The sequence below is a fragment of the Pogona vitticeps genome, chromosome 6 (assembly GCF_051106095.1).
Source record: "Pogona vitticeps strain Pit_001003342236 chromosome 6, PviZW2.1, whole genome shotgun sequence".
Lineage (NCBI taxonomy): Eukaryota > Metazoa > Chordata > Lepidosauria > Squamata > Agamidae > Pogona > Pogona vitticeps.
Window position 1 is genome coordinate 118,266,116 of NC_135788.1, and position 25,575 is coordinate 118,291,690.

General features: G+C 45.7%; 2 protein-coding genes across 4 annotated transcripts in view; both read right to left on the bottom strand.

Annotated features, from left to right (window-relative positions):
- Positions 1 to 7,438: 7,438 nt before the first annotated feature.
- CEBPE (CCAAT enhancer binding protein epsilon) lies at positions 7,439 to 13,112 on the bottom strand. Its single transcript, XM_072977046.2, has 2 exons — positions 10,091 to 13,112; positions 7,439 to 7,816 (listed from the first exon to the last, which is right to left on the bottom strand). The coding sequence occupies exons 1-2, from the start codon at positions 10,514 to 10,516 to the stop codon at positions 7,511 to 7,513; spliced, it is 732 nt and encodes a 243-aa protein (XP_072833147.2). The 5' UTR covers positions 10,517 to 13,112; the 3' UTR covers positions 7,439 to 7,510.
- A 1,346-nt stretch (positions 13,113 to 14,458) lies between these two features.
- The window catches only part of SLC7A8 (solute carrier family 7 member 8), a 32,580-nt gene continuing 21,463 nt past the window's right edge, over positions 14,459 to 25,575 (bottom strand). For all 3 annotated transcript variants that reach the window (XM_020809712.3, XM_020809709.3, XM_072977042.2), the window contains exons 2-11: positions 25,189 to 25,393; positions 24,892 to 25,043; positions 18,617 to 18,742; positions 18,222 to 18,375; positions 18,007 to 18,130; positions 17,805 to 17,908; positions 16,521 to 16,617; positions 16,168 to 16,317; positions 15,258 to 15,435; positions 14,459 to 15,125 (exon numbers count right to left, since the gene is read on the bottom strand). In XM_020809712.3, coding sequence (XP_020665371.3) covers positions 14,977 to 15,125; positions 15,258 to 15,435; positions 16,168 to 16,317; positions 16,521 to 16,617; positions 17,805 to 17,908; positions 18,007 to 18,130; positions 18,222 to 18,375; positions 18,617 to 18,742; positions 24,892 to 25,043; positions 25,189 to 25,393 — 1,439 coding nt within the window. In that variant the 3' untranslated portion in view covers positions 14,459 to 14,976. The remainder of the gene's footprint in view (positions 15,126 to 15,257; positions 15,436 to 16,167; positions 16,318 to 16,520; positions 16,618 to 17,804; positions 17,909 to 18,006; positions 18,131 to 18,221; positions 18,376 to 18,616; positions 18,743 to 24,891; positions 25,044 to 25,188; positions 25,394 to 25,575) is intronic.

Here is a 25,575-nt window from a genome sequence, read left to right on the forward strand (position 1 = left end):
GGACAGGACATAGTGGAGAGTTCCGACTAAACGCAATCCACCTGGAGTAGGAAATGGCAAGCCACTCCAGTATCTTTGCCAAGAACGCCCCATGATCAGAAACAAAAGGCTAAAAGATATGACGCTGGAAGATGGGCCCCTCAGGTCGGAAGGTGTCCAACATGCTACTGAGGAAGAGCAGAGGACAAGTACAAGTAGCTCCAGAGATAATGAAGTGGTTGGGCCAAAGCCGAAAGGACGCTCAGCTGTGGACGTGCCTGGAAGTGAAAGGAAAATCCAATGCTGCAAAGAAAAATACTGCATAGGAACCTGGAATGTAAGATCTATGAACATTGGGAAGCTGGAGGTGGTCAAACAGGAGATGGCAAGAATAAACATCGACATCCTGGGCATCAGTGAACTAAAATGGACAGGAATGGGCGAATTCAGCTCAGATGATTATCATATCTACTATTGTGGACAAGAATCCCGTAGAAGGAATGGAGTAGCCCTCATAGTCAACAAAAGAGTGGGAAAAGCTGTAATGGGATACAATCTCAAAAATGATAGAATGATGTCAATACGAATCCAAGGCAGACCATTCAACATCACAATAATCCAAGTTTATGCACCAACCAGCATTGCTGAGGAGACTGAAATTGAACAATTCTATGAAGATTTACAACACCTTCTAGAACTGACACCAAAGAAAGATGTTCTTCTCATTCTAGGGGACTGGAATGCTAAAGTAGGAAGCCAAGAGATAAAAGGAACAACAGGGAAGTTTGGCCTTGGAGTTCAGAACGAAGCAGGACAAAGGCTAATAGAGTTTTGTCAAGAGAATAAGCTGGTCATCACAAACTCTTTTCCAACAACACAAGAGGCGACTCTATACATGGAAATCACCAGATGGGCAATATCGAAATCAGATTGATTATATTCTCTGCAGCCAAAGATGGAGAAGCTCTATACAGTCAGCAAAAACAAGACCTGGAGCTGACTGCGGTTCTGATCATCAGCTTCTCATAGCAAAATTCAAGCTTAGACTGAAGAGATTAGGAAAAACCACTGGGCCACTCAGGTATAATCTAAACCAAATCCCTTATGAATACACAGTGGAAGTAAAGAACAGATTTAAGGAACTAGATTTTGTGGACAGAGTGCCTGAAGAACTTTGGATAGAGGCTCGTAACATTGTCCAGGAGGCAGCAACGAAAACCATCCCAAAGAAAAGGAAATGCAAGAAAGCAAAGTGGCTGTCCAACGAGGCCTTAGAAATAGCAGAGAGGAGAAGGGAAGCAAAATGCAAGGGAGATAGGGAAAGTTACAGAAACTTGAATTCAGACTTCCAAAGAATAGCAAGGAGAGACAAGAGGGCCTTCTTAAATGAACAATGCAAAGAAATAGAGGAAGATAACAGAAAAGGAAAGACCAGAGATCTGTTCAGGAAAATTGGACATATTAGAGGAACATTTTGCGCAAAGATGAACATGATAAAAGACAAAAATGGGAGGGACCTAACAGAAGCAGAAGACGTCAAGAAGAGGTGGCAAGAATACACAGAGGAATTATATCAGAAAGATGTGGATATCCCGGACAACCCAGACAATGTAGTTGCTGACCTTGAGCCAGACATCCTGGAGAGCGAAGTCAAGTGGGCCTTAGAAAGCCTGGCTAACAACAAGGCCAGTGGAGGTGATGGCATTCCAGTTGAACTATTTAAAATCTTGAAAGATGATGCTGTTAAGGTGCTACATTCAATATGCCAGCAAGTTTGGAAAACTCAACAGTGGCCAGAGGATTGGAAAAGATCAGTCTACATCCCAATCCCAAAGAAAGGCAGTGCCAAAGAATGCTCCAACTACCGTACAATTGCACTCATTTCGCACGCTAGCAAGGTTATGCTCAAAATCCTACAAGGTAGGCTTCAGCAGTATGTGGACCGAGAACTCCCAGAAGTACAAGCTGGATTCCGAAGAGGCAGAGGAACTCGAGACCAAATTGCTAACTTGCGCTGGATTATGGCGAAAGCCAGAGAGTTCCAGAAAAATATCTACTTCTGCTTCATTGACTATGCGAAAGCCTTTGACTGTGTGGACCACAGCAAACTATGGCAAGTTCTTAAAGAAATGGGAGTGCCTGACCTCTTTATCTGTCTCCTGAGAAACCTATATGGGGGACAGGAAGCAACAGTTAGAACTGGTCATGGAACAACTGAGTGGTTCAAAATTGGGAAAGGAGTACGGCAAGGCTGTATATTGTCCCCCAGCTTATTTAACTTATATGCAGAATACATCATGCGGAAGGCTGGACTGGAAGAAACCCAAGCCGGAATTAAGATTGCCGGAAGAAATATCAACAACCTCCGATATGCAGATGATACCACTCTGATGGCAGAAAGTGAGGAGGAATTAAAGAACCTTGTAATGAGAGTGAAAGAGGAGAGTGCAAAAAACGGTCTGAAACTCAACATCAAAAAAACTAAGATCATGGCCACTGGTCCCATCACCTCCTGGGAAATAGAAGGGGAAGATATGGAGGCAGTGTCAAATTTTATCTTCCTGGGCTCCATGATCACTGCAGATGGAGACAGCAGCCCTGAAATTAAAAGGCGCCTTCTTCTTGGGAGGAAAGCGATGACAAATCTGGACAGCATCTTGAAAAGCAGAGACATCACCTTGCCAACAAAAGTCCGAATAGTCAAAGCTATGGTTTTTCCTGTCGTGATGTATGGAAGTGAGAGCTGGACCATAAAGAAAGCAGACCGCCGAAGAATTGATGCCTTTGAATTGTGGTGCTGGAGGAGGCTCTTGAGAATCCCCTGGACTGCAAGGAGAACAAACCTATCAGTTCTAAAGGAAATCAACCCTGAGTGCTCACTGGAAGGACAGATCCTGAAGCTGAGGCTCCAGTACTTTGGCCATCTAATGAGAAGAAAAGACTCCCTGGAAAAGACCCTGATGTTGGGAAAGTGTGATGGCAAGAGGAGAAGGGGACGACCGAGGATGAGATGGCTGGACAGTGTCTGCGAAGCAACCAACATGAACCTGACACAACTCCGGGAGGCAGTAGAAGACAGGAGGGCCTGGCGTGCTCTGGTCCATGGGGTCACGAAGAGTCGGACACGACTAAACGACTAAACACACACACACACGTGCCAGAAACTGGCCTGCACTCTCTGAAAGCCCACAGAGTGGGGGAGTGTGTGTGTGAGAGAGGTCCTTTTCTTGTGGCCCAAATAATTTACATTTCTGCCCCAGATTAGGACGGGGAGGTAAGAACGCTGGTGGGAGTCCTCTTTCTCCTTGATTTAGGCTGTCTTGAGCAGGCCTTGGGCAAAACTGCACAGTCATAAGGCACCCCCAGAAAAGAATGGGAATATTTTGAATATTCTCTACCTAGATATCCTGGAAAGGGTCACCATAAATCAGAACTGACTTGACGCCACAAGATTATTATTCAGCAGGTGACAAATTTTTAAATCCCTTCAGAATTCTCTTCTCCGGCTAAGAGTAAGACAAGTTGTTTTTTTCCCCCCAAGGTCTCTGTATTTTCCAAAAACAATCAAGTCCTTTCCCGTTGAGCACAGATGGACTGGCCAGTTGTTAAGTTACAAAATCAATACCTCCAGGCCTTCAAATTCTGAAATTTGAGCAATCAACCTGTGGCTGGGGCAATCTGTAAAAATCCCATAAGTGCATCTTTTGCTCACTTTTTCCAAAAAACCAAATGAGTGCTTTTGCACAGAATGTGATCGCCATTGATGCATGAGCACAAGAGGGACAGAAAATAGCTCACCATCTTAGCAGGCAAGAAAAGTACGTGCAGTTCCTCATCTTCCTGCACAAGGACCTGACGTATCATAACATGACATTTTAGAACTGCAAAGCTGGAGGGGATCCTATAGATCACCGCACCCAGCCCAGGAGGACATGGGGAATTGATCTCTCAACCTCTTGCGATGACAAGATTGATCACCCCCAGTGCTTTTTAGCAGTTGGACTGGATGACCTCCGTGGTTCTTTGATCTCAAGAGTAGAGTTGCCAGTTTCCATTGACCTGAAACATTTTGCTGTCTGACACCTAGGAACACAGCTCAGACACATGAGGAGCCCAAAGACCAGCCAAATAATATTTGATCTCTGAAGCCAGTGTGTCAGCTTATACCTCTCTCTTGCCCCTGGTAGTAATGATTAACGGCATGACCAGAAAGTTTTAGAAGAGGTCGCTGTGTTCATCTGGGCTAGCATGTCAGGCAAAACCAAAAGAAAATTTTTTAAAAACCAAGTAGAAGAAAATATTGCTGCACCTTAAAAACCAACTGCTATATTTTAATGTGCGCTTTTGCGGACAAGTCTCCTTCCTCATACGTATTGAGTGAAATACAGCAAAACGCAAGAGTTCACGAGCCAAACATCACTGACTCTCAAAGCTGGCATGAAATGTTTTACTTGTGAACTCTGCGTTTTACTGTATTTCACTCCGTATGAGGAAGTGGATTCGTTCAGGAAAGCTCCCGTTAAAACATAACAGTCTTTAAGGTGCCGTAATGTTTTTGTCTTCTTTATTTTTTATCTTTCTTTTGGTTTCGTCTGATATGATTAGAAAGGTTAATAATCTTAATGATGATAATTTCAGAACCACAGAGGTGGAAGGGACCCTGTGGATCATGGTAATCAAGAGGCCCCGTGGGGGAATCGAACTCCCAACCTCTGGCCCCACAGCCAGAGACTTCAACCCTCGAGATAATTATATTCGGTGGAGCGGGGGGGGGGTTACTGTGTTTAAATGAGAACACAACGCTTCTAGAGGTTTGCAGGAGTCGCGGCTCACCCTCGTCCTTCCTTCCTTTTTATTTATTGTGTTTGCCAATGGATATAGGACTGGCGGTCCATTTTTGCCCACAACTCCTCTACCCCTAGCCTAGTACCCTAGACATGTCCGAGAGCCGCTCCGTATCATTCTCAGCCAGCGTTTTCTTTACCCCAGCCCATCGTTCGCAACGCATCACTCTGAGAAAAGGCCGTTTTCAGACGTTGTCCGGATAACACAAATGGAAAACAGACCGACTCAAAGGTGACCTATCCTCCTTCAAAGGTTGGCACACTTTCTAAAAATAAATTGATGTGTCTGGAAGAAGTCATTTGCAGGTGCCCGCACGCTCTCCGCTCCTCCTTGACGTTGTGGTGCGGGAAGGACATGCCAAGGCGATGTTCTTTCCCCTGAAGCCGAGCCACACGTAAGGACAGACCCTGATGGTCATAAACCTGCAGTGGCCTAATCTTACGTGATGGTAGAGTGTGAGCAGAGCATCCGTGTGCTTGCTGGCTTCGCCTTCCTTGACTTTATGGGTGCTCACCCAGAGAACCACCATGGCATGGACGGTGGGCTGTGTGCCTCTATGAACCTTCTTAGGTTTCCACTGGATGTTGCGTACAGGAAAAGACCGATGGTCCAGCAGAAGACAAGGTGTGAGAAGTTGACTTACTTTGGAGTAGCAAAGGAAGGCTCAGATTTAACCGTCCTAAGGTCTGATTAGGGGCTAATAGGTTTCTGTTCCCAGCCCTGCTTTATCTCAGGAAGAACCAAGGGCTAGATATTGCAGGGAGATAGTACAACACCCTAAGAGTGTCATGCACACTGCGAGGCCCAGGGCTGAATCCCAAAGCATGTAGGACTCGCATGGGTTCATGTCAAGCAGATCTAGTTTGTTCTGTTCTGCTGAGACGTTCTTTGCTTTTCCACAGTTTTCATGGTATTCCTGAGATCGTAAGAATGGCTGATGGTCAGATTCCAGAAGATCTCCTGTATGGAGAATGAGTGCAGGGAAATCACCCCAGAGGGAGACCACAGCTGCGATACAAGGAGATCTGCAAGCGGGATCTGAAGGCCTTAGGAATGGACCTCAACAGATGGGAAACCTTGACATCTGAGCATTCAGCCTGGAGGCAGGCAGTGGAATAATGGCCTCTACCAATTTGAAGAGACCCTTGTCCAGCAGGCCGAGGCAAAAAGGCAGTCTCGAAACCAGCCAAATCAGGGAGCTGGACGGGACAGATTGCATTTGTCTTCAGTGCGGAAGGGATGGTCACTCTTGAATTGGCCTTCTCAGCCACACTAGATGCTGTTCAAAGTCCTCCATAAAGAGCATGTTACCATAGTCTCTCGAGACTGAAGGATGCCTAACTAACTGTGCCTCACTTTGCCTGTATGAGGAGTAGCACAAAAGAGCACAGAACATGTTGGATAAAAATGATGGAGTCAGTAAAATCACTGTCCAACAGTCGGAGGACCATCACGGGGGACCCATCATGGGGGCGGGTGTTCCTGCGGTCTTGAATCTCAAGCCCCAACTGCCCGCCTCACCAAAACACCACCCGCAGACATGCCCCCATCTTTACAAGAACAAAACAACCCATCACATGGGGCAAAGTCTTTCTGAATTGTTCCAACTTGGGCAAAAAAGTAGAGTGGGGGGGAAGCTGCACTGAGAGCAAAAGAGACCAAACCGATTTGAATTGGCCTTTGCATCGTGTGATCTGACAAAAAAAAAAAAAAGTTAAATCAACCCATGCTATAGCTGCAGCAAATCCCATGGTCTTTGGCAGCCTGAATCAACTTTACTCCATCTCTTCTCCACATCCAGTACAGCGGCTGTCATAGCACAAGGTCTTGGCATTTAAGGTCTTAAATCTGAGGATGTTGGCTGGATAGCTGAGTGCGTTGGGGTGACTGATTGGACACCTACCTAGTCCCAGAGTGGCCATAAAAATAAAGGAATGGGAAGCCACTTCTGAGGACTTCATACCTAGTAAACCCTGGGAAGGGACGACTTAAGTCAGAATCAAGTTGATGGCACCTGATTATTACACTCGTTATTATCAGCCTGAGTTAGGAAATGTCTTCCAGACATTGCTAGGTTCTCCGCTCCCATCAGCCTCGAACCATATAGGGATGGTCAGGGACCATGGAAGCTGTAGTCCAGCAAAGATTAGGCAGAGAGGCAGGGTGCCAGATTCTTCCTTGGCCATTTCTGCCGAAGGGACCTCTGGCTTTGAGGGCATGTTGGAAGGGAACTTTTGAGGGTTTTTAGTCAAGTAACAAAACTTGAGTAAACTTTAGTAAAGTTAAATAAAAATTGAGACCTATTAAAGACTAGGAAGTAGTATTTGGCAGGAGAGGGTTGTGGATTTTAGCCTAATCCTTGTATCTCAAAACAATAAACTGGAGTCCGCAAAAGCTTACGTCGGATAAGCCTTTTTAGTCTCTAAATTGTGTGGGGTTTTTTTTATGCCCGAGTATTTGACGCATGAAAAACAACTCCTTAGGAAATCATTTCCACCGGTCCACTTGTTTTAGAAAGAGAAAAGCACAAGATCGCCAGACGCGAAGGCGTGACACGAAAGATCCTTTTATTTACACACTCGGAATCCCAGCCTTTATTTTTTTCCCCCTCCTTTTGAAGCCCCCCCCCCCCCGCGGTCTGCCTCCAGCTCCGCGCTTCTCTGTCCTCCCTCGCCTCGCCTCGCCTTCAGCTACAGATCCCCCCCAGCCCTTTGATCAGCCCAGCCGCCTCGGGCACTTGGCGGAAAATGTCCCGCAGGGTCTCCGTCTCCTGCACCAGCTGGTCCACCCGGGAGCGCAGCCGCTCGTTCTCGCCCAGCAGGTCCACCAGGCGCTGCTGGGTCTCCATCACCCGCCGCTTGGCCTTGTCGCGGCTCTTGCGCACCGCGATGTTGTTGCGCTCGCGGCGCAGGCGGTACTCCAGGCTGTCTTTGTTCACCGACTTCTTCCCTTTGGGGGTCCCGCAGGGCGGGGATGGGGTGCACGAGGGGCCCTGTCAAGATGGGGGAGAGAGAGAGAGAGAGAAGGATCAGGCCCCCCTTGCCAATGAGAAGAGGGGGAAAACCCGCTTGGTCAAGTTTAGGTTCAAGGCTAGAGATGGGGTATTCATATACCAAGACGAATACTGTATCCCCCATCTTTATTCAAAGCCATCCTATCTTCCAGAGAGAGAGAGAGAGAGAGAGAGAGAGAGAGAGAGAGAGACTACCTCTCTAGCAACTTAGATCTAAAGAAGTCAAATTTAAGAAATGTAGATCAACCCATTTCTTAAACTCATGCGAGTCAGCAGGAGGCTCAAATCCTGGGATGGCTTTCTATGAACAGGGAAGGACACTTTTGAAAACTTGATTGGATAGTTGTATGGATGACTTTGGGTGATGAGGGTTTTTTAAAAAAAATCTATTTTTATTTATTTATTTATTTATTTATTTATTTATTTATTTATTTATTTATTTATTTATTTATTTATTTATTTATTTATTTGATTTTTACCCCCCCTCTAGACCATGTCTACTCGGGGCGGCTTACAAAATAAAACAAAACAGTATAAAAATATATAAAATCATAAAATTACAACTACAATTTCAATTTAATCTGGTGCTTAAAGGCTATTCCTTCTAGGAGTAAAAGTATTTGCCTCCTGGGAAGAAAATAATTCAGAAGTGATGTCCAACCCATGAGATTTCCTTGTTAGCCCTAGAGTAACCAGTTCGGCGGTTGATGTGTCTCTTACCAGGTGTGGGGGGTGTATAGTTACTGGGGAATTCTGGGTGGTGTAAGCCAGGGGTGGACCTATATTTTGGGGGCCCTGAAGCTTGTATTGTTAGGGTGGAGGGCTTTGAAACATGCAAAAAGGTCACTGCTGTTATCTTCTTCAATGTTCTAGGACAGATTACCACTAATTTTTTAAAAAAATGTGGGCTAAAGTCTTTAATGGGGCCCCTCTAACATTACGACCCCTGAAGCTTAATCTTCATTGGTCTCATAGTAGATCCACCCCAGGTTGTAATCCAGAAGCAAACTTCCCAGCTATGAAAAGAGAAAATGCTAGTTTTGCAAAGTCTCCAGGCTTGGACATTTAGAAAGGTAAGCTGCTATGAGAATCATTCAGATGAAGAATTAAAATGTTTTTCCCATTAAGGACTGCCCTTAGCAGGAGAGAAAGAAGTGTATGCCACTTTCTCCCTAGATTTAAGACCCAAGCTATGTTCACGGAGGAGTTTGTATGCCTCCTTACGGATCTGCCCCCTCTCTCTTACCCCTAACCCCTTCCACCCCCCAGTCGGTCAACCAGATTAGATCTGCCTCAGTTGTTTATTGTTCCTAGATCCATCGCCTAACCAGGGTTTCTTCACGGTCTCATAAATGACACAGATTTCAAACTCTGCCTCATCCACAAGCAATCCTTGCGAAGAAGCGTGGGGATCCATCGTTCGACAGGTTTCTCGGTAAACATGGCAGAAAGGTTAATATTTTGTTCTGTTTAGGATTGCAGGGATGATAAGCAGAACCAAGTACAAGTATTCACTTTTCGGCCATGTTGACCAGCCCCATAGCTTCTAACCCATCTTGTGTCTACTCGTGGTACAGGATTCTTGGAGTTTGGAGGCACCTCAGCGACCTTGGTTGGGAGCAGTTCAGATTTTAGGAAGGCTAGGTAGGAGATTAAGAGTTGTGCCTGCAAATCCCACCATTCCAGAGAGAAAACAACCAGTTGCAAAGCTTACTCTGTGGAGGAAAAAAGGGGAGCCACATTTTAAGCAACAGGAATTGGGAGATTTGCACTAGAAGTCCTAATAATACGCATTGGGGGGTGATGGCTCTCCTATTTTTTTTCTTTTCCAAATTCCTTCCTCGTAATCAATTTTTTCCAAGACATTTTTGGCCCAACCTGTGGTTGCCATATTCTACCATGAGTAAGACAAAGTACGTGTAACAGAATAAACCGCATATTCTTCCTGTCTGCCTCGGCCCTCACTTCCTTCCCCCTTCCTCGGTTATCTCTCCTCTGCTGGACTATCAATTGTAAGTTGCATGGGGCAGGGACCTGTAAAATCACCATGCTCGTTGATGGCATTATATTGAGAATCAACGTGGTGGTGATGATGAACGCTTAAGGAAAGAGTGGCTTTGTGGAAACTGTCCACCAGTGTGGATGGGTTTGGGGGAGGTCTTGATGGTCGAAGATTCGTTCCATGCTAAGGAAGGCTTTGGGACGGGGAAGGGAGATAGTGGCAGAGTAGTATCACTATTTCCATCTCCTTACCTTGAGCACTCTCAGCGCTTGTCCGGCACGGGTCCCCGGCAGGCCAAGGTTCACTTGGGCACACTGGGCGGCTGGGAAGTGCATGGTGTAAGGGGGGCGCCCGCCTCCCCGTCCAGCATCTCCACCTCGCGGCTCCTCCTTCACGGCAACAGGCCGTGGGTCAAAAGGTCCGAGGGCCTTGCGCTCCCCTCCGTAGGATAGGAAGGGGTACGGCTCCATGGGGAAGTAGCCGGAGAAGGGCCCCCCCTTGGGACCCCTCTGCTGAGCCCCTTGAAGCATTTCCGAGAGCAGCTGCTCGTCGCCAATGTACGAGGCCAGCTCCGATTCGCAGAGGGGCGCCAGGTCATTGTGGCCGCTGGGCCTCACGGGGGGCATGTCTGGGGCTTGGTAGTGCCTCTCGCTCTCGAAATACCCTGCTTGGGACATGGTGGAGAGCTCCAAACTCCGGTGGCCTGACTGTTTTCCTCTTTGGGCACCTGCTTCTTGCCAGTCCGTATTTTAACACTTCACCCGCTGTGTCTTTTGGTCCTCGATTCCTTCTTCCTTGATGCTCTGGCTCAGGACAAGTCTTCTTGTCCTCTCCAGCTGATTTCGTTCTTCCTTTCCTTTCGGATGTGGCTCCTTCTTTTCCAAGTCGTTTTCCTTGAATTTTCCTTCCTTTGCTGCCTTGTCTCTCTGTCTCAGGTTGTCCAGTTTTGTAGCTGTGTTTTTCCCCCCCTCCCAACCCACACTTTTTATCTACCCCCTTTTCATTCCTCTCCTCCTCCTGGCTCCCTTCTTACCCTTTGCGCTTTCTTCTCTCCGTCTCTCTGCAGTCTTGTTCCCTCTTTCTCTGGGTCTTGTTCCTTCCCTCCTTTCTCTCCCTCCCCCCTTCCTTCCTCTTTCTGAGGTGTACTGTGGCTCCTGGCAGTAGTAGTTGAACCTCTTTCACCCTGCGGTTCTTCCCAGCACTGTTTTTTGTGAAAAGAATGTCCACTCTAGCCCTGTGACGGCCCATCTTTTCAAAAAATTTCTCTTTCAGCGTAAGCCAGAGCCTCTCTATTCAAGAGCAGCAATCGCCTTAGATTAAATCTCGAAATATACATGCAATTTTGGAAGGAGCCCTCCAGCATCAGGCAAAAGGCCCACTGTGGGACCCAGGCAATAGCCATCTCCCCCTGCCTCCCCCTGCAGCAACCCACAAAGTACCTTAGAAGGTTCACCTTCTTGACCACGGTAATATCCGGAGTCAAGACAGGTATAATGACACCCAACTACTAGTGGGAGAAGAACATTTAATTTCATCTACTGCCCATCTACAAAGGCCGCTTTGGGCACTTTATGACAATAAGGTTAGGCCTGGTAGCCAAGAGGAAATTCTACATATGAACTGTGCCGTGTGTGAAACAGAACTTGTGTGTGCATATTCTGAATTTGTAGTCCTGAATTTCCATGGAACGATTCCATGTTCCTCTGTTAGAAGACTTGAGGAGAAAGCTTATTCTGCCTGCTTTCTTCAGACCATGTATCATTGTATAAACCTCAATCACATCCCCTTGACACATCTTTTTCCTGCAATTTAAGAGGACTCGTGGACTTACATGTATGCATAACAACTAAATCTGCATCAATCTATCCCCTTTCCTGCCAGCACCACCATAAACAAGTTAAATAACAGCAGCTTTCCTGCCCTTTGATGCCACCCATAACAGGTGCCCAAGGCTGCAATTATATAGAACTTGGAAGTAATTAATTACAACTAATGCAGTTACCTTAATTGATTACTTTTTTCATAACAAGCAATGCAACCGATAGTTGCACTTCTTTTTAGGGGTAAGGAGTAACCTAAGTCACAGGCGTGTAATGAAAATGTACTTTTAAAGAGCATTTTAAGGCTTTTAGAAACAGTTTGAAATGAATTTTGTAGGGTTCATGCCGTTCTTATCCATCCTATGTGGCAAATGGGCTTCCCCCTTGCCTTTTGCATTTTATTAAATATTTGCATGATCCAGGATCAGAATTCATAATTAGAAGGAACCAGCAGCTCCCCCCCCCGGCCTGTAGATAAAAGGTTATGACCTCTATTTAATATTAGGCCTGACCCCTGCTTCTTACTATTTTTGGATGTTGTTGAGCTAAGTTAACTAGACAAGAATGAGCGACCTTATGTTTGTGGTGGGGTAAGACAAGCTACTGCTCATTTCTGTCCCTGGGTAACCACCTCAGTTGATGAGGTTTGCTACTTTCCTGGCACATTTTGCTGGGGCCTGGAAAACAAATGTATGTCTTCTTACATTTAAAAAAAAAATTCCAGAGATCTTGTTGGAAAGTGAAACCATTTATGTGTTGTCTAGCAGTGCCTTTTCGAACCACCAGGCAGCACCCTGAAGCCAGAGATGTGTAACAGCGCATATCCTGTATGTGAACTGAAAACACCAAAGGCTCATTTATTATGTCAGACTGGACTGGATGCTGGGCAACAGGTAAGGAGAACTACACACTCAAAAGCTCAGTCAGCCACAAAACTCACAGGGCAACCTTGGACTGAGGTACCGAAAACCCTATCCACAAGTTTGTTGGGAGAATAAAAAGGGAGAAACAGGATGGAAAAACCACTCGTGTTTTCTTGGAGTTTTTGGAGAAAGGACTGGATAGCAGCAAAATAAAGAAGTGGAGAGCAATGATTAAAAAGTCCTTCCTGAGTTTGGCCTTGGGTATGATGCGCTAACTGAGGCTTGGGATGGGGGGGGGGTGCCATCCCTCGGATTCAGTTATACTGCATCCCCTCTACCCTGAGTTCCGTTCAGATATCTGTGGGGAGATTATGGGAGTGGTGACTATTTTGGTGCAAAGCAAAATGACATTTCTGCACAAATCCCACCCCTGTGTGGGGCTTGTTATTTGGGGATCACTAGCAGATTGAGTCAGAGGTACCTCCCAGAGCACCCTTTGGTAGAATGAACCTTCAGCAAAAGACTCTCTGAGGGTGAGCAGAACCTCTGAGAGTTAAAAACTACTGCCTTTTCTCGGTGGCTGCACACACACATACACACACACATGTGTGTGTGTGTGTGTGTGTTTGTATACATATGTATGTATATGTCATACACTATATACAGTATATACATACATACATATATATATACATATATATATATATATATATATATACATATACATATATATATATATATATATATATATATATATATATATATATATATATATATATATATATATATATATATATATATATATATATATATATATATATATATATATATATATATATATATATATATATATATATATAATCTCCAAAAGACATGTGAACAAATATTATATGTATGAAGTTATGCAACAGCAGTGAAAAAGGGTAAACTCACTGCAAGAGATTATTTAAAAATTAAGGTGACCAGTACCGTATGGCTTTATATCAATCTGCAATGTGATGGCATTTGAAATATTGTAGACTGTTTTAGTTCCCCACCTCAAAAAATCTATTGTAAAACTAGAAAAGGACTTGTGATGGTAGAACGCCATCCCTATCACAAGGGAGTGGATAATATGGAGATTTTTATTTGTGTGTGGGGGGGGGACCTGGAAGGATGGGAAAGAGTTTTAGGAAGTTATATCCAATGTACAGAGAAAGTAGATAGAAATAAGGTAGAACTAACTCCAAGGCAATAGTAGGTGACCCTGAATACCAGTTACTAGAGGAGGGATGTGGACTTGTAAACTTGCTGGAGATATATGGCCAGTGTATGAAACAAGAAGGTGGATCTCTCATCTGATCTGTTACCTGGGATGGCTCTCCAGGTGTGGCTGGAGTACTTTCCCATCAAACCTCACCATTGCCTAGAGACTTATGGCTAATGGGAACAAATACTTAATCACATCTAGAGGGACACATTCCCCAATCTTGCTGTAGGTTTGTGCCAGCAAGTCTAACTGAAAGAAAATATTGTGCACCCTTCTTGCTCTTTCTTGACATGTGCTAGGAATGCAGTTACTGTATTTTGTTAACTGCATGGAGCAGAGATTGGCGCCTTCTTTCAAAGTAAAATAACCTCCCCCCAAGTGCTAGGTATTTAGTTAATCCAAGATTAAATAATCTTTGCCAGATAACTGGGAAAATTATGGTCAGCAAGGCAGAAAGGTGTGTGCATTGAATGATGTCTCAAATTCTGATTTTCTTACGAGCTGTCAAGTCACATCTGATTTACCGTGACCTTTAAAGGGTTTTCAAGCTATGTGAGATATTGAAGGAGTGGTTTTACCATTGACCTTCCCAGCTGGGATTTGAAGTCAAGTCTCCTGAGCATCCACTCTGTCCACCACACAGGCTGTCTTCAAGCCCTTGTACTGCAACATTTAGAGCACCAGGGGTGGCAACTGGGTTTAATTTATTACACCAAAAAAAGAGAAAAAGAGAAAAATGTGAAAAATACAAAGACACAAAACCAAGGGAGAAGATATACTTTCCCCTGATGAGGCTCAAACCCAATGGAAATATTCCCAGCAATATAAGGCAACGACATGGGAGCCCCTTCCAGCAAGGATTGTGTCAGCGGGTGGCCAGAGGAACGTGGTTGTGTTGTGTTTTTTTTTTCCTGTTTTACTCAGAGGAGAGCTCCGTTTTTTTTTTCCAGCTTCTGTAGAGGGGGGAACCGCAAGTAGGGAATGGTGAGCATTGGTCCTCTGGACTCAGCAAGACATTGCCATAGGAAATAGAGAGAGCAGGGCATTCCCAGGCAGACCAGTCCCACAATGTGGTGCTGTAGGCAGCAGGGAGGAAACATTAAAGGGTGCAGGAGGCTCCCATTCATTCCACACCCAGCGAAGGAGGTACTACTGTGCAGTCCATACTTGGCAGCTCTTTCTGCCCTGCCAGGCAGCGGAACAGCTTATTTGGGGAGGTTTTTGAGGTCTTCAGGTCCACACATTGGCTCCAGCTGCTCTTTGGTCTCCTTGCTGAGGCCACCATCAGTTTCTCCCGCAGCCATATCAGGATAAACAACGACACAAAGCTTTTGTCCTGCCCGAGTGATCGCATCTGTAACAAAATGGGGATACAGGAGTAAGCGTGAACGGGAAAATAGAAGAACGTGCACACAGCCTCAGCGTGAATGAGGCGTTTACTCAGCTGTCCCTCGCCCCCCTCCCCGTCCGCCCACCCATGACTCACCGACAAACATGTTGATGGCAGGTGGCTTGGGCTCCCAGTGGACCCCCAGGAAGTAGACAGGGACTCCGGTCAGCATGATAGCCAGACCAATGCCACAAACCAAAGGTTCTGACCACAAGCTGAATACCAACAGGAAGGCCCAAAACAGCAGGTAAATGATGGGGAAGAACAGATTCACCTGGGGAGGAAAGAGATGGCTTGGGTCTAAGGAGGAACACCGGGAAGGAGGAAGCAGGAAATGGCTTGCAGGGAGGAAGGTTTTCTTGCTTAGCCAGAAGTCAGCTAAAGACTGGGTTAGCAGGTAGAGATTGCTAGAAGAGCTACATTTCTAATATGCCTTTTCTCTTGGTGTTTGAGTTTGTCAAACAAGGAGCTCAAGCACATTGCTAAAATTAAAATTTTAGCAATTAAAATTCTGAATTTTATAAAACTTATTCAAAGTGTCCTCTCATGTGTATTAGAGTCTGCTTTTCATATGGCCAAAAATAAGTGCTTGGACTGTTTTATGAAAGCACTTTACTATAGTTAGACTCTGTCACCCAAAATAGAATGGATGTTAATTTTCCATGCGAAGCACTATTTAGTATTTTGGTTTGGAGCAAATGTAATTTCCATATTGCTGCAGAAGGCCTCCAGGTTACATAACCCATGGTTTTAAGATTACGTTCCTGGTCTGTAGAAAGCTATTTTTAGTTGGAAAGGTTTTGGTTTGCTTATTTTAATAAGCAATTGGCATGGATGCTTGTTCAGAAAATACATGTGTGAGATGTTGGAAATGTGATTTAAATCACTGGTGGAAAGTTCGTGACCAAACGCCATCCAGCATGCAAGGTCCCAAGGAAGAACAACATTGGCGTACAATGAGGATGGATCAAAACTCAGGGGCCCACTGGCTATGGGAGCCTCTTACCTTTATAGGTCGGGGTAGGTCAGGCTCCTGCCAGCGTAGTACCACTTGCCCAGCCACAGTCACTCCATAGAAGAGGTAGTTGATGAAACCCACATAATTGATCAGGGTATAGATATCACTTGTGACCAGCATAAGCAATGTTGAAATGCACTGCCGGGGTTGAGACAGGCAAAGATAGGAAATTAGCAAGTATGTTAACCCCAGGCAGCGCAGTTTGGCAAAGGAGCGTTATCTGCCACGAGATCCCAACAATCAACTGTAAAGATCTCAGTTGCAGCTGTTTCCCAGATGATCTCACCCACCCCCCTTATCCCACACGTGTCCCGCCTCCTTCCTCCCCTCCAGTGACTCACAGTGAAAAGTAAGGCAGGTATGGGAGTGCAGCGTCGCACGTGAATCATCGCCAAGACGCTGGGGAGATGGCCCTCCCGCGCTCCAGCAAAAAAGAGTCTAGAAAGGGTAAAAGAGATAATATCTGGAATACAAGCCAAGGGGTGTGTTCAAGATGGTTGAGCCATTTTAATTGACTCAGAGGAAGGTGTTGGCAGTGGCTCAGCATGTCAGGAAATTTTAATGGGTCTGAAATGCAGTAGCTAGACTGCTGACTGGGGCTGGTTACAGAGATCATATAACTCCCCCTGTGATAGCAGCTCCACTGGCTGCCAATCCGTTACCGAGCACAATGTAAAGTGCTGGTTTGAACCTATAAACCCCTAAATGGCCTGGGTCCAAGCTGTCTCAAAGACTGTGTCTCCCATTAAGAGCCAGCTCTGGTGTTAAGATCATCTGGAGAGGCTTTTCTCTCGTTCCTGCCACCTTCACAGATGAGCCTAATGGGAAGACAGGAGAGGGCCTTCTCTGTGGCTGCTCCCAGACTCTTGAACCCCCTCTCACCAGAGACCAGACTGGCCCCGTCTTTGCTATCCTTTCACTGTTAGCAAGCCAATTCCTTTCTCTTCAGGCAAGGCCTCCCTCAGTAACCAACTAGCTACCTGTGTGGGATTTCTAGATTGCTCTGCAACATTGCTTTGACTGGATTTTCAGTACTGCTTCTGTTTTCCATTGTTGTGTTTTCCATTTTTCAGAGTGACTTTAAAAATATATATATACTTCTTGATCTTTGCCTTAACATTCCCTGCACCACCTGAAGTTTCCGCATCAGCCTCAAAGGCAGCCCCACATAAAGCACGTTACGAGATTACGAGCGCATGCACCAAGGTAGTGAGTGCCCCCGTGTCGAGATAGGGCCGCAGCCAGGCAACCGCCAGAGGTGGAAAAAGGCGGTGCGGACTACCGATGACACCTGCATTTCCATGGTTAGTGTCAGGTCCAGATGTAAGCCCAGGCTGCGGACCCCACTCTTCACAGCCAGGGTCACCCCCCCAAACGTGAGAGAGTCACCCAAGCCACCAACCACGGGGCCACCCACCCTCAGAACCTCTGTCTTGTCCAGATTCAGCCTCAGCCCATTTACCTGCATCCATCTCCTTTTCAAGGAGAAAGGCAGGATAGATAGATAGAGAGAGAGGGGGGGGATGGGTAGATGGATGGATGGATGGATGCACTCAGGAAAGGGTGAAAAAAAGGCCACTACAGATGCCATGCCTGAATTTCTGCTAGAAGCCATGTTTACTCACCTAGAGGAAGTGAAAAGTGACCCGTTGACTCCTCCAAAAGTGGAAAGGGCAACAGAGATGGGCATGATCCAAGCCATGACTCCTAGCAGCTTCTCCCCAAATGTCTGTGGGGGGAAAGAAGCAGGAGAGAGCATGTAGCTGCAATTCCCTTCTGAGCCCCAGGAGGGGAGAGAAATCGCACGGTAGGGAGATGGGGCCTCACCACTGCAACAGCATTGGAGGCCAGCAACTCCTGGGGTGACATGGCAGTGACATAGGCCACATTGGCGAAGACGTAGACAAAGGTGACCAGGGGAATGGAGATGAAGATGGCTCGAGGCAGGTTCCTGTGAGGAGAAAGAGTTGAGATGCAAAAGGGCAGTAAGAATGAAGGTGGGTTGTTTCCCCTTATCACCATTGGGGGGATTCCTGACTCACTTGTAAGGGTCAACCAGCTCTTCTGTGACATAGTTGAGGAAATTCCAGCCCCCATAGGCAAAAGAGCCCTGCAAGAAGGCCAGCGCCACGAGTCCCACATCCGGGGTCTGGAAGAATTCAAAGGCATGTTTTGGCTCCAGCCAAAAATATTCACCTATTCAGAGGAAAAGGGGGTTCATTAGAATGGCAGGGCTGATCTGTTCACAATCCCCTCTTTCTCCCACTCAGCAATGCAGGCTTCAGCAGGAAACTATGGCAACCAATCCACTCTTTAAATCAGCTTACTAAAGAATGCAAGGTTTTAAAATCCTGAAGCTGATTCCCCTCGACAGGGCAAACACAGCACACTAAGGAGCCTCTTGCCTTTTTATTTGCCTGACCGGAGTGGGCCTCACCTTTGCAGATCTGAACGATTCCCATGACAATGATAAGTCCCAGCGCCAGCAGTTTCCCTGCCGTGAAGACATCCTGGACGCGAGTGGCCCAGCGCACGCTGGCACAGTTCACCCAAGTCAGCAGTACTGTAGAGAAGCAGGAGGAATCAACAAGAGAGGGAAAAGGGCTGTCAGTACTGTATTCCCTTTCTTTTTTCTTCCAGTCCAAGTCTCTCGGTCAAGGCCAGGTTCATGCCTTCAGGACACAACATCTGAGTGAGATAATGCCGGGAGCAATTCGGATGCTGTGCCGGGACCTCCTCCAGCAAAAAAGCAAGGACTGCTTTCTGGTTCAGGGCAGCCGTTGCTTTCTTTGCTTCTGGTCCAGACGGTTAGGATCTGTCGATCAGCAACTGTGTCACTATCTTTCACAATAACACAATGGCGCAATTATATTCAACATTCAGTTGCTTGAAGGCAAGGCTATTCAAAGTGAAAAAAAAAATTCAGGGCTTATCTGACCACAGAGAGTCCTACCACCGTCAGCGTTCTCTTAATATTTGAAAGCGTCGGATGGGAGTTAAATTTCTGTGTTGCAATATAGAAACAAACCCTGAAGCTTATTAATAATAGCTGGAGGTTTGGAGGAATGAAAAACAACCAGAGGGGGGAGACTATGACCAATTTGGCTCCCAGCCTGACTGCATCAAAACATCCCATCTGCACAAACAGGAGCTGGCCCCTGGTAACCCAGCCCCACATAAACAGGATTTTCCAGGGAGACAGACAGAAATGCCTATTGCTAGTCTTTCCAAACCTCCTCCCTCTAATCTCAGCAAATAAGGATAACAAAGGAGACAAAACCATGCGGCCACCACAGCAATCTATGCGAAGAACACTGAGAGTCTCCCAAGACTAAATACAGAATAATAAGCTTCCACACATGTAAATGCTTTTGTAGGCTATCTGCATTTCAAGACAGAATTACAGTATTCATAAACGTTTTCTGGCTAGGTGCGTTTTCTGTGCCTTCTAGTTGGAACTGATTTATAGCAACTCTAAGAGGGCTTTCAAGATAAGTGAGATATTTAAGGAGTGATTTTACCAGTTCCACCCCATGAGTTTACATGGTTGAGTAGGGATTTGAACTCTGTTCTCCAGAGTCCGAGTCTGTCACTCTATCTATCTACTGTAGAATCGCTTCTGTAATTACACACGCGCACAAATAAACGTGTGTATAATTTCTTACCAGTTATTTCTTACTATCGAGTGTGTCTAACAAAAAATCAAAGCAACACCACTCATGCTTAGCTGTATCCCCCATATTTTCTCTATGGTGAACACAAATAAACAAAACCTTTGTGAACACGTAAAATCAGCCTAGCAGGAATGTGTAAAAGGAAGGTATAGACTTCTTTTGACCAAAGAATGCTAGCTGTCCTTGATTTTACACCAAAACATTAAGTCTTCTATGCTGTAGGTTTTAAAAGTAAACCCCTTTGATGCGTTGCCTGCTTTTGAGACAGACTCCCAATTTGGTAAATACAAGGCAGAGGTGGGCAGTCTCCAGAACCATAAGGATTAAACACCCTGATTTTGGAGACCCATGTCTATTCCTGGGAGAGGAGGAACCATCAACTTTTCCCCTTTAAAAATGGAGGGATGGGTTACTGGGGGAAAATCTTTCTGTCCTCTAGTGGCCAAATCTTAAAAAATTGACTTGGGTGTGTGTGTGTGTGTAGGTATCCCCTTGGGTGCTGGGCAACTTTCAAAACATGGCATACTTGTCCCCCCCCCCCACCCCTCCATTCATTTCATTGTGAGTTTTTGTGGATTACACTCCACTTTTACAGATGCATCTTACTGGCGGAGGCTTTCCAGGGGGTCAGATAGGATTCCTTCGCAGCACTATCTGAAAATCCAAGGATCCTCTGATGGTCTCCCATCCCATTACTAAACCAGGCCTGAGTTTGCTTAGCTTCCAAAGATAGACAAGATGGGATGTGTTCAGAATGATAGGATCTTACTGTGTTTGCTCTAAGCTATCAAAATAGATAAGCTCCCACCCCAGACACATGACAGAGCTGGACAAGACTCGGCAGCTTAGGTACAGTTTGCTAAGGGAGTCACAGGCCACACTGGAAATCCTTAAAGAGGCGTATGAGGCTGCCAGGACTTTGAGAGACCGACTTTCACAGTAGGCATTAACACAAAAATGTACATCCACAAGGCAAGTGGGGAGGAGACAGATGTTATGCTGTTTATGTCTCTCTCTCTCTCTGTGTCTATCGGTGGTTGGGAGGTGTCTGTGTATCAGTGTGCCCCAGTAACTATCTGATAGTGCTTTCTTCCTTTTTGGAGGAGACAAGAACTAAGAGGTCCCCAAATTTTAACAGAACAAGAGGAAATGGAAATGGCTCACTCAGCAGCCCTTTTGCACAATCAAGTTCACCTCAGAAGGTCTCAAAACAGGAAATTTGGAGCTTAACAGAAAATCAGTTGAGTGGGCAGAGAGAAAGGGAGGAAGGCTCTACATTTCTGTTGATGTTCTTTCGGTTATTAGTGACTGTATACAGTACTGTAATTTTGATTTTTCTATTACCATTATGTTTGATTTTTTAAAAAAGTGTTATTGTTTTATTATGCTGTGTTAACCACCCAGAGTGGCCTTGCAGTCAGATGGGCGGTGTAGAAGTCTAATAAATAAATATGTTTTTATATCAGTTCATATTGCACATGTTTCCAATAAAGAAAATGTCTCTGTGTAGGAAAAGCCACATTGCAAAAAATAGGTTGGATACTAATATGAACACTTTAAGGTCAGGTTAATAACTTCGTCATATAGACAAAGTTATTGTCATGTAGGGCTGCTCCTAATTTAGCTCTCACCCATTCCATAGGTCACAAGAGAGTTGAGGACCAAATGGAGCTCCATAGGCATTTAGATTATGGTTTAATGACATGTGGTAAGAAGATGAACAACAAGGAGTAAGGAGTGAAACTGTGTACAATCTCTTTTCTGGTACAGTATAAGGATCTACTGGGGGACTGGAAACCATTTCTGTAGATCCCTGACAAAGTATGCTTGCTACTAAGGGCAACAGCTAGATTTGGTTGTGAGATCCCAAGAATAGATTAGGACTAGGTAGAGTTTCAGAACGGGATCAGAGGAGGAGCCAAGAATAGCTCTAAGATGGATAGATGGATCTGAGCGGGGTATGCTGTGGAACTTTGTCTGGGGTGCTATGTGCAGAAGACTAGGATCGAACTCCTGAAACCAAAAAGAAGAGAGAAGAGGCTAGAGGTAGCATTGGCATCTCAGTGGGGCAGGAATACTGTATATGCAGCTCCATTCTGTTCCAGGCCAGAGACTAGATTCCTGGAAGCTCCCTTGTTTTTATGGAACCTCTAGTACCCAGCCCAGCTGGAGAAGATCCAGCAAGTTTCCAATTACCTGAGATCGTTTCAGAGACAAAAATCTAAGAGATGACACTAGAGCGAGACGGTGCGGTTCAGAGCTGCTGCTAAATTCTCAGCACATACTGTCCCCCAGGGCCAGATCCAGACCAGCCGCCCTGCCACATTATTTCTGACCCGAAATAGACCCAGTGCTTGGTTCAGAGAGGTCAGTGACCAGTAATGCCACCTCCACGGCATTCCCACAAATTTATCCAGGCCATTCAACATAGGAGCTGCCCAGTTGAGACTGGTACGGGAAAACAACATTCTGCCCACTTCTAGGTCGCTTGCTTACGTCAGCTGCAAAGCAGAAACTACAGGCACACAGATAAGACAGATTAAGACTTGCTTCAGAGCGCTCTGGCAAACACTACCCAAATTCAGCTTATAGCTCATACTCTTTTAGGCTCCAGCCGTCAGCTGTAACCTTCTTCTGTGCCGTTTTTTTTCCCTTCTAAAGCTCCCCTCACCCCTTCTGCTCTGACTTCCCAGTCTGTTGTTTCTATCCTTCCGGTGTAACTTTAATAGTTCAGGAGGGATTTTAAAAAAATTATTTCTCATGCAGGCCCTCCCGCTCTGGTTGCTGTTTCATTTTTCTGCTCTATAGTCTCTGGCATTTGGGCAGAAGAAGACTCATCAATACAGTAGTTCCTCATTCCCGGTGCTTTTGTGTATGTAGATTTCTGTTCTTCGCTGCCACTCCATCACATGCACTCTGCTCTCCCCCTCGCCCCCTTTTTTGCTGACTCAGGCCTGGGTAACCGGCTTTGACCTGATTAATAAACTCTTGCTGAGCTGCAGCAGCTGGCTTGCATAAGCACCTCAGCCAAACCCTCTGCTCTCATCCTTCCTCCTTTCCCCCCTCCCCCCTGCTGTGGAGCTGGAAAGAAAAGAACAAAACCAGTTTGTTCCTGATCTTCCTAGTATTTGATGTTCTGAAGTAACCTCAGCAACAGAATTCCTCTCCTAAATATTGCCTGAGATCAGGGATATACCATTGCCCACTCCCCACTGCCTTTGGTTGGCACAACTATGAAACCATCAAGCTGGGGGGAGGGCGCGGCTGTATAGGGGTGGATGGAAAAAAAGTGAGTAGATGTCTCAACTCGTCAAGAGAAACTGATCCATCTCTTGGCCTTCGGCCATTCCTTGTGACTTGAAGGAAAGATTGTGAATCAGATTTAAGAGGGGTCTTAAGGGGCCCTCTGATTTGGTTTCACTTATAGGTGCAGGAAAAAGCCTGACCTTCTCAGATTAAGAGGGAAACAAGATTCACACTGAGTTTCCAAGGCCTACTGGATGTATGTTTTGGATATATGTACCATATTTTAAGAACATTTATTGTCATTATTTGAACAGAACATCTCACAATAACTAGAACCATGTAACTGATTCGGGTCAAAGAGCTGCATGTAAATTGCTTTGTTTTTCCTATTACAGCAAATAAATCTGGGCGTTGGCGTATAGACTAAACACATATTATTATTCTACATATCTATATCCCGCCATTAACTACAAGAAGCTCAGGGTAACAGACATGGATGTTGGTCACTTTGTTTCATTTTCAAATAACACTGTAAAATAGGTTATCTAAGATACAGTATCAAGCAGTAAGTTCTAGGGCCAAGAAGGGATTCAGAGGTATATTTCCTATGTCGAAATGAAATACTTCAATCACATCACAATTGTTCTCAAAGGTCCATTCAGTCATTCATAACAATAGACTTAGCACGTAGAGACAGCAAGATGGCCGTAAATACCTATGTTCTGGAGGAAGGACTTTATGTGGTTTTAAATATTATGTGGAAAAATTGTTCCTCCAATTTAAAGGATAACCCTGATGTTGGCTAGATGGGTTGGAATGCAACCCCAGGATCTTTGGCTAGCTTCAGAGGATGATCTTAAAAATGGAGGCTACTTCACAGCAGGGTGGCTATAAGCGCACAGAGAACAAGTCATTCATAATGTTCACTTACTAAGTATAAGCCCGACACCAACCATTGTGAGAATGTTTTGACACTCACATCTCCACACGACCAGGCCCTACCGATGATCAGTTCTGCCCTACCAAGCTGAAGGCAGTCTGAATCAGATGGAGGGCGTGTGTTGCTTTGGCGTTGGCAATGCCAGCCATGGGCGTAGGGTGCCGAGCTTTGGGGAGTGCAAGTTGAGACTTGATGGCTGTACTTCTAAAATCTACTGTCCGCTGTGAACTTGAAATCAAGTATCTTATAACTATTTTTCTCCCAAGGTTCTACTGGTTGTTTTGGTACTAACTAAAAAAAGAGAGAACTTTTTGGAGCTATTGTTAAGTAACCGCTACCGTAGGTAGGGGACAGCATAAGAGTGGTGCGAGGCCTGGCTTGAAGGCAAAAATCTTTCCTGAGTCAAAAAAAAAAAAAAAAAAAAAAAAGTCAGCAGCAGGTCACAGCCAGGAGACCTGTGAGACTGAGCTCTGTAAAGCCGAAAAAAAGCCAAAAGGGGCCTTGATGTTTGGAGCCAATACTCAGGAGTACAACCCATAGCATCTTGTAAGAAAAAAAAAACAAGACACATCTACCCTCCTGTTTGATCCTAGTGCAAAGAGGAGCGGAAAGCAAGAATGTTAAGGTGTAGTTAACTCTTGCACATGACCTTGTACACACACACACACATGGCTCCTTCTAGGGGCAGCAATGACATCACACCAGCCTCATGGCCCGTAAACCTTCCTGGTGGCCCCATGAAGCTGACCATGGTGTGTGGCACAGTTTCCCCCCACACACACACACACAGGTCACCATCTGTTTCCAGGGCCCGATTCGGGGCAGAGCTAGCAAGGCAGCTTCTGTACTTACAAAGACAGACTCCAGCCAGCAGTCGCAGTCCAGTTTCTGGGGGGAAGCAGGCAGGGAAGATCGGTTGCAGTATGTAGTTTGAGAAGGTGAGGGCAATCACAGCCTGATTGGTAGGGTAGATCACCAGCAGAGCAATCCATAGCCGTAGGAACCTTGAGAGAGAAATGGGCAACAGTGGTGTCCAACCTACCTTTCTCAGCTCATCCTCTCGCACTGTCCTGAATCCGTCCCGATTCGATTCTCCATTAGCGGCCAACCCACCCACTGATATTCCTCCCCGATCCTCCCCATTCTTACCCAGCCAGTCCCCCAAAGATGTCCTTAACGTAGGAATAGTCGCCTCCAGATTTGGGGATGGTGACGCCGAGTTCCGCATAGCACAGGGCTCCCACCGCGGTGATGAGACCAGTTACAATCCACACTATGAGCGCCAGTCCGACTGAGCCTGCATTCTCCAGCACACCCTTCGGCGACACAAAGATTCCTGATCCAATGATGTTGCCTGGAGAGGAAACAAAGGAGCCCAAGGATTAGTATGCAATATGGTCAGCACTAGGGATTGAAGGACGACTCTTAGAGGAAGGGAGAGAACTGGTTTAGCCTTGGTGGATGGCCGCTATAAAAGCCACCTTGCCGCCAGCGGAGGCAGAGCCCCTGCAGATGCCGACTAAGGGAGAGGTAGGC

Coding starts and splice junctions, on each gene's coding strand:
- CEBPE (XM_072977046.2), bottom strand. CDS start 10,516: ATGTCCCAAGCAGGGTATTTCGAGAGCGAGAGGCACTACCAAGCCCCA. Junction 7,817..10,090: donor AAGCGCTGAGAGTGCTCAAG/GTAAGGAGATGG, acceptor CCATCTTGACAG/GGCCCCTCGTGCACCCCATC.